The sequence below is a fragment of the Oryctolagus cuniculus genome, chromosome 8 (genome assembly GCF_051225735.1).
Source record: "Oryctolagus cuniculus isolate XC-2025 breed Fujian yellow rabbit chromosome 8, ASM5122573v1, whole genome shotgun sequence".
In the NCBI taxonomy this organism is placed as follows: domain Eukaryota; kingdom Metazoa; phylum Chordata; class Mammalia; order Lagomorpha; family Leporidae; genus Oryctolagus; species Oryctolagus cuniculus.
Window position 1 is genome coordinate 147,848,977 of NC_142874.1, and position 18,194 is coordinate 147,867,170.

General features: G+C 58.3%; 1 protein-coding gene across 6 annotated transcripts in view; it reads right to left on the reverse strand.

The window, feature by feature from the left end:
- Positions 1–18,194, reverse strand: part of DLGAP2 (DLG associated protein 2) — a 571,440-nt gene that overhangs the window by 20,892 nt on the left and 532,354 nt on the right. For all 6 annotated transcript variants that reach the window (XM_070047249.2, XM_070047250.2, XM_089302832.1 and 3 more), the window contains one exon: positions 56–402. In XM_070047249.2, the coding sequence (XP_069903350.2) occupies positions 56–402 (347 nt within the window). The remainder of the gene's footprint in view (positions 1–55; positions 403–18,194) is intronic.

The window sequence follows — 18,194 nt, forward strand, 5'->3', positions numbered from 1 at the left end:
TGGGGTACGGGCCGCATGGGGCCTCGGCCCACCTCGCTGCCCACAGGGACGCTACCTGGACGCCGATGGAGGAGCGCCGGCTCTTGAGGAAGTCCTCGGCCTTGGATGCCAGCGCGCCTTTGTCACTGGTCCGTGAGGGGCCGCCCTGGCCGTCCGCGTGGCGCTGGGCTGCGGCCGTCTCCAGAGCCAGACTCACGGCCTTACTGCTGTCCAGGCTGTCCGTGGAGCCGTAGAGGCCGCGGCCGTCCTGGGCCCACGGGGCCATCCGCTGGGCCCGGCTGTCCTGGTAGGCGTCCTGCGTGGACTCGGTGCTGCTCTGCGCTGCCACTGAGATGAGAGGCTTGGAGGTGGTCCGGGGAGGGACGGGCGGGGGTGTTTTCTTGTAGTTTGGGTAGGAGACCGCTGCGAGAGAAAGACACAGGGTCAGCAAGAGGTGCCCCACGTGCACCCCGGACGTCCAGCCTGAGAGGGCGACACCAGATCTGGGAGAACACGGCGGTCTGGGCCTGTGACCCCTGCGTGACACGGCGCAGTCCTGGGATCACGGGAAGTGCACTGTTCCCCGCTAAACTATGGCAGACGAGACCCTGACGCCCAGAGAGCCGAGTACGGAGCGCTTGTAACAGGAACCTGCGGGGCAGGCGCTCAGCCCAGGGCCCGGTGCCTGGGTGCAGCCCTGGCTCTGCTAATGTGCCCCTGGGAGGCAGCAGTGCCTGCACCCACATGGGAGACACGGACGGAGTCCCGGCTTCAGCCTGACCCAACCCTGGCTGTTGGAACCAGTGCAGGGAAGACATTCCTCAGGAAACCCTGCCTTTCCGCCACAGCGTCTGCGGGTGGAGCGTCGGGGCTACAGTGCTGCACGTGCACAGGACCAGCACCCGCAGGCGGAGGCACAGCCCTCGGCGAGTGGGGTCTTCACACGACAGGGCAGCCCCTGGCCGGGTTCATCCGCAGGCAGGAGGGTCTCTGTCCTCCCAGGACGGACCTGCAGATCCACTGACCTGGCGGGGCGCGGGGAGCAGCAGCGCCCGCTCCACACTCTGAGGCCGACCGCGCTGGGGGTTCCTGGTGTTACACTGCTGGGGTTCTCACGCAGGAACGCTGATGTGAGCCCCATCTCGGCGCCAGTGCAGGGACCGAGAAGCCTCAGAGACACAAGAATCCATGTTTAAAAAGCACAGGTTCAGGGCTGGCACTGTGGTGTAGTGGGTAAAGCCGCTGCCTGCAGTGCCGGCATCCCATATGAGCACCAGTTCGAGTCCCGGCTGCTCCACTTCCGATCCAGCTCTCTGCTGTGGCCTGGGAAAGCAGCACAAGATGGCCCAAATCCTTGGGCCCCTGTACCTGTGTGGGAGGCCTGGAAGAAGTTCCTGGCTCCTGGCTTCGGATTGGCCCAGCTCCAGCCACTGTGGTCAACTGGGTATTGAACCAGCAGATGGAAGACCCCCCTCTCTCTAACTCTTTGAAAAAAATAAAAAATAAAAGCACGTGTTCTCCACGTAGCTGGGCTCATCTTCAGCGCTGGGCTGAGCAGGCACCACGGCGCACGCGCACATCACTGCAGACGTGGACAGTCACCGAGCGCAGGCTCTCCCAGCAAGCTGAAGCGAGGGCACGCGGAGGCGTCGCAGCCTGGCTCGCTCACACCTTCACGGTTATTCTCCAAGGCTTCCTGACAGACGTGTCCACAATCTAGACACTGAAAGGCTGACCACACCACTAGCTTCCCTCCTGCAGGGGATTCCTTTAAGGCAAAAAACATCTCCACGGTCTAGGAAAATCACCCATCAAATGCATTTGCAAGAGGATGAAGGAACTTTTGACTTCTTTGACACACATTATGGAAAGTCGAGGATTGGAAAAAAAAGATCCCATGTGGACGGAAGCCAAAAGGAAGCAGGCGTAGCCTCCGGAGAGGAGGCACGTATGAGGTTATAGACTGTGCAGCGGGACAGAGGACAGAGCCACCAGCACAGCTGACCCTGCAGATGCCCCCAGCGCTGGGGCACCGATGATGGGAGACCCTGTGCACTTCGCCACCTGACAGTGGGCCTGGGACGCCCCGCCTGCATCAAAGGATGGACACTCCAGTCGGAGAAACCAGTGATGGGAGAGCCAACCCCACCACACCACAGGACCTGGCCGATGAGTGTGGGTTCCCCCAACCCCAACTGCAGGCCATGGGCTCGGCCATGACGCACGTCCCAAGTGGCTCAGAAACGTTGAAATCAGGCATCTTCCCGTATCACAAAGAGCAAGACTAGAAACCGCCCAACACATGGAGACCAAGCCACACTCTCCTCAGTGAACAGAGTCAACACACAGATGAAAACTGAAATAAAAGATGAAAATGGAAACACAGCATCAGAGCTTGCAGGCTCACCCCAGGAGCAGGGCCGAGGGAAGCCGGCAGCAGCAAGAGGAAGCTTGCCAGGGAGGCAGCCTAGCCAGGAAGCAAGGCCAGATCACACCCGACCTAGGACGGAACAGCCCAGACCACGAGGCAGAGGCGCGTCAGTCACACCAACGATGAACAAATCCTGCTGCCCTCAACGGCTGCAGGCCATCACTCAGGAGTTCAATGGGGGACAAAGCAAAAGGCCCTGGTTTAGCAGAACCGTGTGCAGGGGCTACAAGCAATGATCAGTGGGAAGACGGCTGCTTCACCCGTATGTAGCAAATCTCACGGTGGTCACAGGCAATTAAAACTACAGGGCATTTCCAACCAGTCCCTCAGCAACACAAGGACCACTAGGGGCATCTGCAGGCCAGCACATGGGACAATGAGCAGAAAGGGATGAATCTGTAGATGCGTGCAACTTACCAAACCGAACCAGGAAGACACAGGAGACCCATACAGACCTTGAGACTGAGCCGGTAAGAAAGTGTCTCCCAACAAAGATGGCTCTTACTGGTGAATTCCACAAAACATTCAAAAAGAACTAATATAAATTCTTCCTAAACTCTTGCACAAAGTTGGAAAGCGGGACCCTACCAAACTCAGTTCATGAGGCCAGCATTACTGACAGGAAAACCCGACGGAAACCAGACCAGCACCCCCGAGGAACACAGAAGCAAATCCTCAACCACACACGTGCGGCCAGGGGTGCAAGGGGTCACCCCGTGCTACCGTGTGCACCCAGACGGGAGCACCTCCACAGAAACAGAAGCCAGAGAATCCAACACTGTTCACAGTGAGAACCCCCAACGCCACACCACGGCTGCAGAAGGACCATGTCTCAAGCTAATCAAGGCTGTCGATGAAGAACCCACAGCCTACGCCATGCCAAAGGGGCACAGCTCAAAGTGCCCCCTCTCAGACCTGGGCAAGCAGGCGGCCAGCTCTCCCCACACTTCAACAAGTCCTGGGAGTTTCAGAGCAACCAGAACAGAGAAAGAAAGGACATCCCGCCCGGAAAGAAGCCAAAGCCTCCCTGCTGGCGATGGCATCATATCCCACGTAGAAGAATGGACGCACCCCGAGAAGCTACTGGAACTGATAAATGAGTTCAGTGATGTCTCAGAAAGCAAACGCTATGTACAGGAATGAAGTATGTTATGTGTCAACATTAGGAAGTGAACAAGTAGTCCCACTCACACTATCTGCAAAAGACTCAATACGGAGGAACGCACTTCCCCAAGGAAGCGCAAGCTCTCTTCAGTGAAAACCAGGGCACGCTGATGGACTGGTGAGTCCTGTTACAACGTCCGTATGACCCAAGGAATCTGCAAATCCAGTGCAACCCCCACCAACGAACACAAAATAATCACAGAATTCAGACAAAGGGCCCAGGAGAGCCAAGCACGTCTGAGCCAAACAGAACTGGAGGCACTGGAACGTCTGAGTTCACAACACACCTCAAAGCTACAATGATCAGAACAGCTCACGGCTGGCACAGACAGACACAGAGACGAGGGACAGAGCAGGAGTCCAGAAACGGATGCACTGCCTCACAGGCTCCTAACGTTTGAACGAGGCGCCAGTGGAGAACGGATCCAGACGTGGACACTTAACTGGACCGCACCCCCAGGGAGAACACAGCCCTGCTCAAAACGGAGCAAGAGGGAAGCTGTGCGCACGGCTGTGAGGGCCCGAGAGTACTGCCAGGTCTTCAGGCGGTTAAAACCATTCCATCTACACACGTCCGGAACACACATCTGCTCCCGCACACGACGTGACGGCTCTCTGGACCTCTAGAAATCTCTGCCTCTGGCTTGACCCATCCGTGTGCAGGCTTCTCCGGGTTGCGTCCCTGTGCTGAATCTGAGACATTCCAGGCTGACCGCCTATGAGCAGTGGACGGCACAGCCTGTGCGGCCGGGCAAATGCCCAGAGTCCACCTTCTAACACTTGCCCCCACCTTCACAAACCTGGAAGCTGCAACCATCAGTGATTCCCCGGCTCAGCTTTGCAACACTGGGTCAGGGCCTGAGCCAGGTCAGTGGTGAGAGAGGGAGCAACCCAAAAGTCCTTGGAACCCCAGCTCCACTGTTTGTCTGCTGGCTGCCATCAAAGCAATGTGTCTGCCTCCGTGTCCCCTTCTGTGAGATGGAGACAGGACTCCACTGGCCTGGCCCGGCGTCCTGGACCACACAGTGCCCTGTGTGTGCCTGAGACTGAGTCTCGGGGCGGGGAGGCTGGGGAGGAGGCGTGTGGACGCCTGCTCCTTCTTGGCCTTCACTTGTAGAGCAAGGTGGACAGCGGGAGGCTGAGGGGACATCTCTCAGCTCACGCAGTGCCGTTCTTTTACGTCTGAAGTGGGAAGGACAGAGGGGAGCGTGTGGGATCCCCTTCCTGCAGAGCTGGCTGGGCGGGACGTGGCCACATCCATGTGACAGCCTGGGCTTGGCCTGTGATCCCCATGTGACAGCCCGGGCTCAGCCCGTGGGCCCCGCGTGACAGCCCGGGCTCGGCCCGTGGGCCCCGCATGACAGCCCGGGCTCGGCCCGTGGGCCCCGCGTGACAGCCCGGGCTCAGCCCGTGGGCCCCGCGTGGCTGCTGCTGCGACTCAGCTGTGTTGAGTCTCGTCATATGGGAAGGCGAACGCGTGCAGCTGTCAACTCAGGACACTGAAGTAACAGGCCCCGGGGAGGGCCTGGGCCTCCTGGCTCCAGCTCCCTGCTACTCCAGCCTTGGGTCTCTGCCACCCACGTGGGTGACCTGGATCAAGTTCCGGCTCCCTGCCTTGGCCCCAGCCCAGCCCTGGTTACTGTGTGCACTGGAGCAGTGGACCGACAGGTGCTAGTTCTCTCCCTCCGCCTCTGACATGAATCATCAGTTTCCAAAGGTGAACTCAATCCCCGTACATCTGGAAGGCACGGTTTCTCCCGCCTCTTCCCGCCTCACTTACACGGACTAAACCAGCGACGAAACTTCGCTTAAGCGTCCTGCATTTTTTGAAGCCCTTGTCAGAGCTGTATTGTGGGTCCATCCTGGAAAGCCTCAGCCACGAGCCCGCCCTGGAGTCAGAGGGAAGCTCTGCAGAGAGCCGCCGCCCGCGCCCTGGTGCTGAGAGGACAAAGCATAGGCACTGCCGCTGCACGGCCGGAGCGTCCTTGTGTTGTGCACTCGGCTAACCACCGCAGCCTGGCCGGCGTTTAAAGCCTCAGAACATCCGTGCAGAGCAGAATTAAAGTTTATTTTGGTGCAATACAATTTCCAAGTGTGTGTTGGCTTTCCTCATAACACACACGTCCTGTGAACATTAAACAGAGGCATGGTCTTCCTAGAACACTCAGGAGACCAGAAGATGTTTCTAGAAACTTCATCTGACAAGGACTGATATCCAGAATAAGGGACTCCAACAACTCAACAGCAAAACAAATAACCTGGCTCTCGAGTGAGTAAACTGGTGTGAGCCCTGGCCACTCTGCTTCTGGTCCAGCTCCATCAGATGGTGGCCCACGTGCTAGACTTCCTCCCATGTGCGAGACCAGGAGTTCTCTGCTCCTGGCTCGTGGCCTGGCCCCACTCTGGCCCCTGCAGCCATTTGGAGAGTAAAACATCGGACAGAAGATCCCTCAGAGGGTGACAGGCAGGAAGCTGTCACTGCCCAGCTCGCGCGTTATGTGTCTGTCTCAACCGCACCAGACAGCACGGCCCCGCAGTGCACGTTCAAGGATCTGGTTTCCACCACAGCTAAGTGACGGAAACACCTTCACCGACTCCAGTGAGGTCAGTCTGACTCCAGCTACACTTGAACTGCACACCAGGCATGTGTGGCCCAGGGCTGCTGCTCATGGCGCCGGCGGCCAAGGTCCAGCTTGCAGGCCGTGCGAGGGCAGTGACTGGGCACAGCACCCCATCTGCTCACAGAGTGACACGGGACTTGCCTGCAGGTCTGCAAGACGCTGGGTTAGCAACTCTGCTGGGGAAGTCAGGCAACATGCGGCCTGGAGATGAGCTGGGCAAAGCGTTCCCCAGTCTGCGCCTCTGCACAGCTCGGAGCAATCCCAGATCTGCGTGCACCCTGCTGTCCTCACCCGTCTGCACCTGCAGTGTGGACACTGCTTCTGAGCCCAGGCCTTGAAAAGCATTCTTAAGCCAGCAAGGAAATTTAAAAATAAGCATTCCATGGAGTGAGCACAAATGTGTAATCAAGATAAAGTCTCCTTTGAATGTAGCACCGCCGTCCTACACAGAGGCAACAGCCCTGCTTCAATGCACTGCACTCTTAATTAGCGCTTCAAGGAGAAAGGCATAAAAGGAATTACAGTCATCAAGCCTGGAGCGCCAGCTCGAGTGAGCAGGACGGAAGTGAACGCTGAAGGTGAACATTCTTCATCAGAGATCGACACCACGCTGGCACTTTAATTAACGTCGGTCACAAGACACACGCGTAAATCCAACAGCGCACACGCACACAGCGTGAGCCACACAAGTTCCGGCAGCCCCGGGGGTTAACAGCAGTGCTGTCTGCCTGGGACGTGTTAATTAGCAGGGAATCAGAGTAAGCAGCACTTAGCATCGCGCAGACAGTGAACGGATGTGATGACAGCTGGTTTGCTGGCTGATTGTGAATATCGGACAATCAATCACATCACACAGGGAGAGTGTGGGCCTTCTGGAATCTGAGAATGAATCCGCTCTGAATGACACAAATGACATCAACAGTCACCTCAATTTCTAAGCACAGAATTTTCAACGGTCAGGGGCCAGGCTGCAGAACACCAACCCAAGGCCGCTCACCCACAGCTACGGTGCCAGTAAGTGCCGCGGCTCTGATGAGGGGTCCAGAGAAGGGGACGCGTCAGCAACGGTCTGCTCACCAGGACACAAGCAGGCCGCATTCCCAGAGAGCGTAGGGAACAGGTGCTTTGTCAAAGGGCGGCCTTTCTCAGTGGAATCGCCGACAGTGCCCTAGGCACGACGCCGGGGAGGCAACCAGGGACCCGTGAACCTGCTCTGAGAAGCTGTGAGCTGGAGAGCAGATGGCTGGTGTGTGCGTGTGCGTGCATGTGAACACACATGCACGTCCAAGTGTGCAACACGAGTACCCGTGACTGCACGTGTCACTGTGAGTAGGCAGGTGTGTGTGCGTACACCATCTCACTTTGAAGGCCCATGTTAATGAACTGGGATTTGGAGGAAGCACTGTTCTTTTTTTAAATATTTTATTTATTGATTTGAGAGGTAGAGTTACAGTGAGAGAGAGAGAGACAGAGAAAGGTCTTCCTTCCGTTGGTTCACTCCCCAAATGACCACCATGGCCGGAGCTGTGCCAATTCAAAGCCAGGAGCCAGGTGCCTCTTCCTGGTCTCCCATGCGGGTACAGGGGCCCGCCCAAGCACTTGGGCCATCCTCCACTGCCCTCCTGGGCCACAGCAGAGGCTGGACTGGAAGAGGAGCAACCGGGAGTAGAACCCAGCGCCCATATGGGATGCTGGCGCTGCAGGTGGAGGATTAACCTAATGAGCCATGGCGCCGGCCCCTGAAGCACTGTTCTTGTGCGGTCAGTGCTCTGAGGATGCAGAGCCAGTTCTCATGAGTGTGTGTGGACACGCGTGTGAGACTGCTGGCCTGCGAAGCTGATGCATCAGGGCTACTGGGCCTCCTGAGGGAGAAAAAATGCCTTCCCATGGAAACCCAGGATGGAGGTCAGACGTGTGGTCAGTGAGGACGGAGGGCAGACGTGTGGTCAGTGAGCATGGAGGACAGACGTGTGGTCAGTGAGGACGGAGGGCAGACATGTGGTCAGTGAGCATGGAGGGCACACGTGTGGTCAGTGAGCATGGAGGACAGACGTGTGGTCAGTGAGCATGGAGGGCACACGTGTGGTCAGTGAGGACGGAGGGCAGACGTGTGGTCAGTGAGGAAGGAGGACAGACGTGTGGTCAGTGAGCATGGAGGGCACACGTGTGGTCAGTGAGGACGGAGGGCACACGTGTGGTCAGTGAGCATGGAGGGCACACGTGTGGTCAGTGAGGAAGGAGGACAGACATGTGGTCAGTTAGCATGGAGGACAGACGTGTGGTCAGTGAGCATGGAGGACAGACATGTGGTCAGTGAGGACGGATGGCAGATGCGTGGTCAGTGAGGACGGAGGTCACACGTGTGATCAGTGAGCATGGAGGGCAGACGTGTGGTCAATGAGCATGGAGGGCAGACGTGAGGTCAGTGAGGACGGAGGGCAGATGTGTGGTCAGTGAGGACGGAGGGCAGATGTGTGGTCAGTGAGCATGGAGGGCAGATGTGAGGTCAGTGAGGACGGAGGGCACACGTGTGGTCAGTGAGCATGGAGGGCACACATGTGGTCAGTGAGGACGGAGGGCACACGTGTGGTCAGTGAGGACGGAGGGCACACGCGTGGTCAGTGAGCATGGAGGGCAGACGTGTGGTCAGTGAGCATGGAGGACAGACATGTGGTCAGTGAGCATGGAGGGCAGACGTGTGGTCAGTGAGGACGGAGGACAGACGTGTGGTCAGTGAGCATGGAGGGCAGACGTGTGGTCAGTGAGGAAGGAGGACAGACGTGTGGTCAGTGAGCATGGAGGACAGACGTGTGGTCAGTGAGGACGGATGGCAGATGCGTGGTCAGTGAGGACGGAGGGCACACGTGTGGTCAGTGAGCATGGAGGACAGACGTGTGGTCAGTGAGCATGGAGGACAGACGTGTGGTCAGTGAGGACGGATGGCAGATGCGTGGTCAGTGAGGACGGAGGGCACACGTGTGGTCAGTGAGGACGGAGGGCAGACGTGTGGTCAGTGAGCATGGAGGGCACACGTGTGGTCAGTGAGCATGGAGGGCACATGTGTCGTGGCGGTGAGGACAGAGGGCAGATGTGGTCAGTGAGCATGGAGGGCACATGTGTCGTGGTGGTGAGGACAGAGGGCACACGCATGGTCAGTGAGGATGGAGGGCACACACATGGTCAGTGAGGACAGAGGGCACACGTGTCGTGGCGGTGAGGACGGCACACTGGGTGTCCTTGGCTGTTGATGTCTCAGTGCTGCTCCCTAGACCCGGCCTATTTCTCCCACAGCCTCTGTCAGGCAAGTGGGGGGGTCCCCAAGCCCACAAGCAGAGCACCTGGTCTTACCCTCAAGGCCAGCTCAGGGATCAATGCCTGCAGCACAGGACAAGGCCCGGGCCACTGCTGCCCAGGCCCACGGCTGAACTCGGCCTCAGCGGAGCAACAGATGAGCACCACGGGGCTCGCAGTGCCCCTCCCCGCAAGGAGGCAGAGGCTACAGAGACTCACGGCGAGTCGCGCACCAAGTGGCAGCAACTGCACTCAGCGGTCTGCCAGCTGGCACCCACCACCAAAGCACTGCACGTCCGCCTGCCCTGATGTAAGGATCTGGAGAGCCCGACCGTGTGAATCCTGAAACGACTGCCCAGAAGTCCTCTGTAGAGCCGCAGAGAGGATCGGCCATTGAGCTCCATGTCCCAGATGGCTGTGGATCGGGGCCACGCCAGGCGTTGCTGACGCAGCACGAGGAAGCACACTCGCCTAAGCCGCCCGCACGCCCCTGTGCCCGGCTCCCAGGAGAGGCATTCCTCTCCAGTCTGTCACCCATGCTCACTGAAGGCCCGCGGGGTGCCACGCCCTGTCCTAGGCACCAGGAACTCAGGGTTTCTGTTCCAGTGGGGGGGGGGCAGCCAGACCAGGGCTTTGACATCACTGAGAGGCACTCTGTGAGCTGAGGGGTGAGAGGGCCAGCAGGCCCCACCTGATCTCACTTAAAGCACCGCACGGTCCAAAGCCTGACCCGAGGGTCTCACTTAACACACAGCAGCAGAAGGGTGCGATCATGGGTGAGAAAGAAAGTGTCACGTGTGCACAGACACACACACGTGCACACACATGCACACACATACAGGCACACAGCAACCCACACATGCACACACACCCACACATCCACACACATGAACATGCACACATATACACACCCCCACATGCACACACACGCATACACACATGCACACCCGCACATGTACACGTGAACCCACACATGTGCGCACACACATGCACACCCACGGCTCAGCTGCACACCTGCATGTTACTGAATCTTGCACCAGGAAAAGCCCACCTTGTCCTTGAACGGAGAGGGAAGCATGAGGCGAGCGAGGCCTTAGCAAACGCACTCTGGTGCGCCAGGCCTGCCGAAAGCTTGGCCTGGGTTCTCTCGGGAGCCCTCCTCCGTGTGCCATCTCCCATCGAGCCAAGGGCTCCCACGTGTGCGGCCAGGAGTGGGGAGGCTTTGTGACCCTTCACGCATATGATGCTTTCTTATCTGCGGGGGTTCTGAAGCCTATTTCTGAGAGTACACGCGCATGGGGAGACTAAGGGCGGAACCTTCCCTGTAGGCCGGAGCGGCCTGCACATGCCTCTTTCCGCAGTTCACACGCATGGGGAGACTAAAGGCGGAACCTTCCCTGTAGGCCGGAGCGGCCTGCACATGCCTCTTTCCGCAGTTCACACGCATGGGGAGACTAAAGGCGGAACCTTCCCTGTAGGCCGGAGCAGCCTGCACATGCCTCTTCCCGCAGTTCACACGCATGGGGAGACTAAAGGCGGTACCTTCCCTGCAGGCCAGAGCAGCCTGCACACGCCTCTTCCCGCAGTTCACACGCATGGGGAGACTAAAGGCGGAACCTTCCCTGCAGGCCAGAGCGGCCTGCACATGCCTCTTCCCGCAGTTCACACGCATGGGGAGACTAAAGGCGGAACCTTCCCTGCAGGCCAGAGCGGCCTGCACACGCCTCTTCCCGCAGTTCACATGCATGGGGAGACTAAAGGTCAAACCTTCCCTGCAGGCCAGAGCGGCCTGCACACGCCTCTTCCCGCAGTTCACATGGACGACTACACTCCCCCCAGTCTTGGTTCTGCTGCTGGGCATGGCTCACAGACTGCTCACAGCCCCTGGGGCCGATGGACTTGGCAGGAGTGGGCATGGCAGGGCGGCATTTCCAGGAAGACTGGCCATCCCTGCAGCCCTGTGCTGAGGCCGCACCTGCTGTCCTGCCCTGGAGAGCAGCTGCTGTGAGGGCGGGGCAGGGCACCAATCACCAGAGGAGGGGGCTGGAACTCACAGGAGCTGAGCTGCAGACAGTGTGCTCTCTGGGTGGTTGCAAGGTCCTAACTCCCCAGCAGAGAGGACGCTACCGTGGGCATGGCAAAGTTCATTTCTGTCGGCCTAGGGCACCCCGCAAAGACAGGGCTCATGGAACCCAACAGCCACGCCCTGTACCCCAGTGCTCTTGCTTCAGTCTCGGCCCCTCTAGTGAGAAGTAGGCAGGGAGGAGGCGGGAGCCCAAGTCTACTGAGGAGTAGGGAGGGAGGAGATGGGAGCCCAGGTCTATGAGAAGTAGGGAGGACACGGGAGCCCAAGTCTACTGAGGAGTAGGGAGGAGGAGACGGGAGCCCAGGTCTATGAGAAGTAGGGAGGAGGAGACGGGAGCCCAGGTCTATGAGAAGTAGGAGGAGATGGGAGCCCGGGTCTATGAGAAGTAGGGAGGACACGGGAGCCCAAGTCTACTGAGGAGTAGGGAGGAGGAGACAGGAGCCCAGGTCTATGAGAAGTAGGGAGGAGGAGATGGGAGCCCGGGTCTATGAGAAGTAGGGAGGAGGAGATGGGAGCCCAGGTCTATGAGAAGTAGGGAGGGAGGAGACGGGAGCCCAGGTCTATGAGAAGTAGGGAGGGAGGAGACGGGAGCCCAGGTCTATGAGAAGTAGGGAGGAGGAGACGGGAGCCCAGGTCTATGAGAAGTAGGGAGGGAGAGATGGGAGCCCTGGTCCATGAGAAGTAGGGAGGAGGAGACGGGAGCCCAGGTCTATAAGTAGGGAGGGAGGACATGGGAGCCTGGGTCTATGAGAAGTAGGGAGGAGGAGACAGGAGCCCAGGTCTACTGAGAAGTAGGGAGGAGGAGATGGGAGCCCAGGTCCATGAGAAGTAGGGAGGGAGGAGGCGAGAGCCTGGGTCTATGAGAGGTAGGCAAGAGGAGACATGAGCCCGAATCTGCAAACCTCCTGCCAAACCAATCACCTTCAGAACCAGTCCCTGGCTGTGGGGGGCAGTGAGTCTGTCTGTTAGCATTGTCCCCAGATTGCACTTAGGGGGTTTTCTTGGTCATGGACAGTGCAGACAGGCACCTGGAGCTCCAGCAGCGGGCTACAGCCTCTGCCTTTCCCACTGCCCCTGCTGCTGTCACCTGTATCCTACTGACCAGATCCCCAGCACCCCTGCTGCTATACCCATATTGTACTGATCAGATCCCCTGTGCCCCTCTTGTTGTCACCCGTATCGTACTGACCAGATCCCCAGAACCCCTGCTGCTGTCACCCAAACCGTACTGACCGTATCCCCAGAACCCCTGCTGCTGTCACCCGTATTGTACTGACACAGATACTCAGTGCTCCTGCTGCTGTCACCCGTACTGTACTGACACAGATACTCAGTGCTCCTGCTGCTATACCCATATCGTACTGACCAGATCCCCTGTGCCCCTGCTGCTGTCACCCATACCGTACTGACCGTATCCCCAGTGCTCCTGCTGCTGTCACCCGTATTGTACTGACCAGATCCCCAGTGCTCCTGCTGCTATACCCATATCGTACTGACCAGATCCCCTGTGCCCCCCCTCCTGTTGTCACCCGTATTGTAATGATGCAGATCCCCAGCACCCCTGCTGCTGTCACCTGTACTGCACTGACACAGATACTCAGTGCCCCTGCTGCTGTCACCTGTATTGTACTGACAACTGACACAGATCCCCAGCACCCCTGCTGCTGTCACCTGTACTGTATTGACACAGATACTCAGTGCCCCTGCTGCTGTCACCCGTATTGTACTGACACAGATCCCCTGTGCCTCTGCTGCTGTCACCTGTATTGTACTGACACAGATACTCAGTGCCCCTGCTGCTGTCACCCGTATTGTACTGACACAGATCCCCTGTGCCTCTGCTGCTGTCACCTGTACTGTACTGACACAGATACTCAGTGCCCCTGCTGCTGTCACCTGTACTGTACTGACACAGATCCCCTGTGCCTTTGCTGCTGTCACCCATATTGTACTGACACAGATCCCCTGTGCCCCTGCTGCTGTCACCCATACCGTACTGACCGGATCCCCAGCACCCCTGCTGCTGTCACCCATATTGTACTGACACAGATCCCCTGTGCCTCTGCTGCTGTCACCTGTACTGTACTGACACAGATACCCAGTGCCCCTGCTGCTGTCACCCGTATTGTACTGACACAGATCCCCTGTGCCTCTGCTGCTGTCACCTGTACTGTACTGACACAGATACTCAGTGCCCCTGCTGCTGTCACCCGTACTGTACTGACACAGATACTCAGTGCTCCTGCTGCTGTCACCCGTATCGTACTGATCAGATCCCCAGTGCTCCTGCTGCTGTCACCTGTATTGTACTGACACAGATCCCCTGTGCCTCTGCTGCTGTCACCTGTACTGTACTGACACAGATACTCAGTGCCCCTGCTGCTGTCACCCGTACTGTACTGACACAGATACTCAGTGCCCCTGCTGCTGTCACCCGTATTGTACTGACACAGATCCCCTGTGCCTCTGCTGCTGTCACCTGTACTGTACTGACACAGATACCCAGTGCCCCTGCTGCTGTCACCCGTATTGTACTGACACAGATCCCCTGTGCCTCTGCTGCTGTCACCTGTACTGTACTGACACAGATACTCAGTGCCCCTGCTGCTGTCACCCGTATTGTACTGACACAGATACTCAGTGCCCCTGCTGCTGTCACCCGTATTGTACTGACACAGATACTCAGTGCCCCTGCTGCTGTCACCCGTATTGTACTGACACAGATCCCCTGTGCCTCTGCTGCTGTCACCTGACTGTACTGACACAGATGCTCCATCTAGCACCTGGCCTCTAGTACCTCAAAATGCCATGCAGTTCACTTCTGCTAAGTTCCTGTGCCGGGCACTACAAGCCTTCAGGAACTCCCTTGCAGCCACAGCCTTGCAGGCAGAAGAGAGAGGAATTATGACCACTTATGAACCATGGAACAGTTTGTAGCAATTCAAGGTTTATCACAAGGAGTTAAATGCTAACGAGAAGGCAGGAAGTACTTCAAAATGTCTGTGGAAAGGGGCGAGTGTTAGGTGCACCAGCCAGGATGCCATCGGGCACCTGCATTGTGCACCTGCGCGCCTGGCTAAGTCCCTGCCAGCCTGCTTCTGATCCACTTCCTGCCAGTGTGCAGCCAGTGAGGCAGCAGCTTATGGCTCAGGTACGTGGGCCCCAGCACTCACAGGGGAGCCCTGATTCAGCTCCTGGCTCCTGGCTTTGTAGTGGCCAGGCCTAGCTGCTCTGGACATCTAGGAAGTAAACCAGCAGATGGAAGATCTCTGTCTTTTCAACTAAAATTAAAACAAATAAATAAAAATCAATTACAAATGTTAGCAAAAAGATGGGAAATCCATGCCGTTTTTTATAATATGCTTTCTCTGAAAACCTTTCATATGCATGGATTTCAAAATTTCTTGCACCAAAATAAACTTAAAATATCTGAAAACTGTATTTATCGGCGAGGCAAAGGGAGGGAGAACGAAGGGCGAGAGCTATCATCTCATCTGCTGGTTCCTTCCCCAGACGCCACAAGACTGGACCTGGGACCCAGGAACTTCATCTGGGCGTCCCTGCAGATGGCAGGAGCCCGTGCACTGGGGCTGCACCGCTGTCCCCAGGGTCTGACGTGGGCTAGACACCCACCGCACCATCGAGTCTCTGAAGTACAGACATGTACTTCACACTAGTACAGACATGTTTTCATATGACATAGAGGCTGTGTGCACCACTCTGCTGCCCCTGGCATCAGCACTGAACTTGTGTGTGCTTCCAAGTTCTCTAATCTTGCAGCGAGGTCACTACCTGCCATGCAGCAACAGGCTGAGAAAGAAATGTCGGTGTCTGTGGGAGACATAGAGAGGCACAGGCGGACAGCTCAGCACCTGGGAACAGGACTGGCCCCTCTGTGCACTGTGGGCTGGGCAGTGTCTATGAGAGAGAGGGAGAGAGAGAGAGAGAGAGAGCACGAGAGGGAGGCACAGGCGGACAGCTCAGCACCTGGGAACAGGACTGGCTCCTCTGTGCACTGTGGGCTGAGCAGCATCTATGAGAGAGAGGCAGAGAGAGGGAGAGAGGGAGGGACACAGGCGGACAGCTCAGGAGCTGGTTCCTCTGTGCACTGTGGGCTGCTCCCCCAGGACTCCATCCGCGTGCAGCTGTCTGTGTCAGCAGCTGCCTCAGCCCGGCTCGTGCCCATGGGGTAGCTGATGTAATCCATCCTCTCATCTCTCATCGCTTTTCTCCTTGGTTTCCAAAATACAGTAACTGGACAAACCGAGGCATCGAATTCAGTGTGCTTTCCAAAGCCTCCCGTCCCGTCATTTGTGTGTGTGTGTGTGTGTGTGTGTGTTTTTGACAGGCAGAGTGGACAGTGAGAGAGACAGAGAGAAAGGTCTTCCTTATGCCATTGGTTCACCCTCCAATGGCCGCCGCGACTGGCGCACCGCACTGATCCGATGGCAGGAGCCAGGTGCTTCTCCTGGTCTCCCATGGGGTGCAGGGCCCAAGCACTTGGGCCATCCTCCACTGCACTCCCGGGCCACAGCAGAGAGCTGGCCTGGAAGAGGGGCAACCGGGACAGAATCCGGCGCCCCGACCGGGACTAGAACCTGGGGTGCCAGCACCACAAGGCGGAGGATTAGCCTAGTGAGCCGCAGCGCCGGCCACTTGAGTTTTAAAAGCACGTGGCGGTCCTCCACGCCTGTGGCCACTTCAGGATGAAATAAATCTGATGCAGCCGGCGATCTGGAAGTGAGTACTGCCATCCGCGCGTGCGTGTGACCTCACCGCCATCTTTGTGTCATGTGAACCCAGCTCAGCACATGCAGATGTTTCTGCCCAAGTCCCTGAACCGTGAACCTGGCTCAGCACACGCTACTGCAGACTCGAAAGCTGAGCCCTGGCGTGTGCTGGCGAGCAGGGTTGTGAGGACAGGTGCACCTGCACCTGCCACCTCCCCCCGCAGGGGCAACTCCTGCTCCCAGTGTGGACTGAGCCCTTGGGTGACAGTGCGGCTAAGTCTTCCATGATAAAACATGGGTGATAGCAAGGATACAATGACCACAAGCCCCTGTGGTGTGCAGGTGCCGGCCGTTCTAGAAGCTTCTGACAGAAAGGTCAATGGCCCCAAAAGGCAACTGTTCTCATGGAAAAGGGCAATCACTGAGCAAAAACGAAAATCGTTTCTGGGGCTGATGCTGTGGTGCAGCAGGTTAATGCCCTGGCCTGTAGTGCCAGCATCCCACATGAGTGCCGGTTTGGGTCCTGGCTGCTCCACTTCCAATCCAGCTCCTTGCTAATAACCTGGGAAAGCAGTGGGGGATGGCCCCAGTGCTTGGGCCCCTGCACACATGTGGGAGACTGAGAATAAGCTCTGGGCCTCAACCTGGCCTAGCCCTGGCCTGTTCGGCCATCTGGAGAGTGAACCACTGGATGCAAGATTTCTCTAATTCTGACTGTCAAAAAAATAAATAAAAAAAAAATGTCAAAAATAAACGCAGGTGGTTTTGAACAACTGGAATACGGCGCTCGTAACACTGAACTCTGAAACACGTACGCTTGTCTTAACACAGAGTAGGAATGCGGCTGCAGTGGACTGAGTGTCTGTGTGGATCCTCAGCCCAGTGTGATCACCTCAGGGGGTGGCCTTGGGAGGCAGCGGTGTCCGTGGAGCCCTCAGAGCCGAGGTCACAGGACACGGAGAGGGGCGTTGCCTCCGTCAGCATGAGGGCGTGATGAGCAGTGGCCCCTCAGCACTGGACACTGCCCCCCGTGGCCTGCACAGACCGGGCACGGGTCCCTGGGCAGAACAGCCTGTTAGGTTTCACGGCCCCCCTGGCTGCCCACACAGGGCTCTGCCGTCCGTGTCCTGACCGTGCCCCTGACCGAAGCAAACTGGAGATGCAAGTCCGAGGTGGGTGAAAGGAACGCATGTGACTAAGCCAGGCAGCCCTGGGAGAACACGGGGGCCCCTCGGAGCCAAGCAGCCCTGGGAGAATGCAGGGTCCTCGGAGCCGGGCAGCCCCGGGAGTGAGAACACGGGGGCCCCCTTGGAGCCGGGCAGCCCTGGGTGTGAGAATGCGGGGGCCCCTCGGAGCCGGGCAGCCCCAGGAGAACGCGGGGGGCCCCTCGGAGCTGGGAAGCCCCGGGAGAACGTGGGGGCCCCCTTGGAGCCGGGCAGCCTGGGAGTGAGAACACGGGGGCCCCCTCGGAGCCGGGCAGCCTGGGAGTGAGAACACGGGGGCCCCTCAGAGCCGGGCAGCCCCGGGAGAACGTGGGGGCCCCTCGGAGCCGGGCAGCCCCGGGAGAAGGCGGGGGCCCCTCGGAGCCGGGCAGCCCTTGAGTGAGAATGCGGGGGCCCCTCGGAGCTGGGCAGCCCTGGGGGTGAAACGCGGGGGCCCCTGTGCCCGGGCCTTGGGGATGGGGGCCTTGGCCCTGTGCTGAGGGAGCGCCTCACAGGCCTGAACCCAGTACCAGGGGATTCTACATGGTGGCTCACGGTGCCCGGCTTCCGAGCCTTGGCCTGTCACTCACGCCTCTGGGGTGGCGGCTCCAGCTCACAGGATCTTAGCCGTAGCCATGGCCCAAGGCCCTGCCTCGGGGACTGACCTCCAGATGTCTGGCCTCAGAGCCT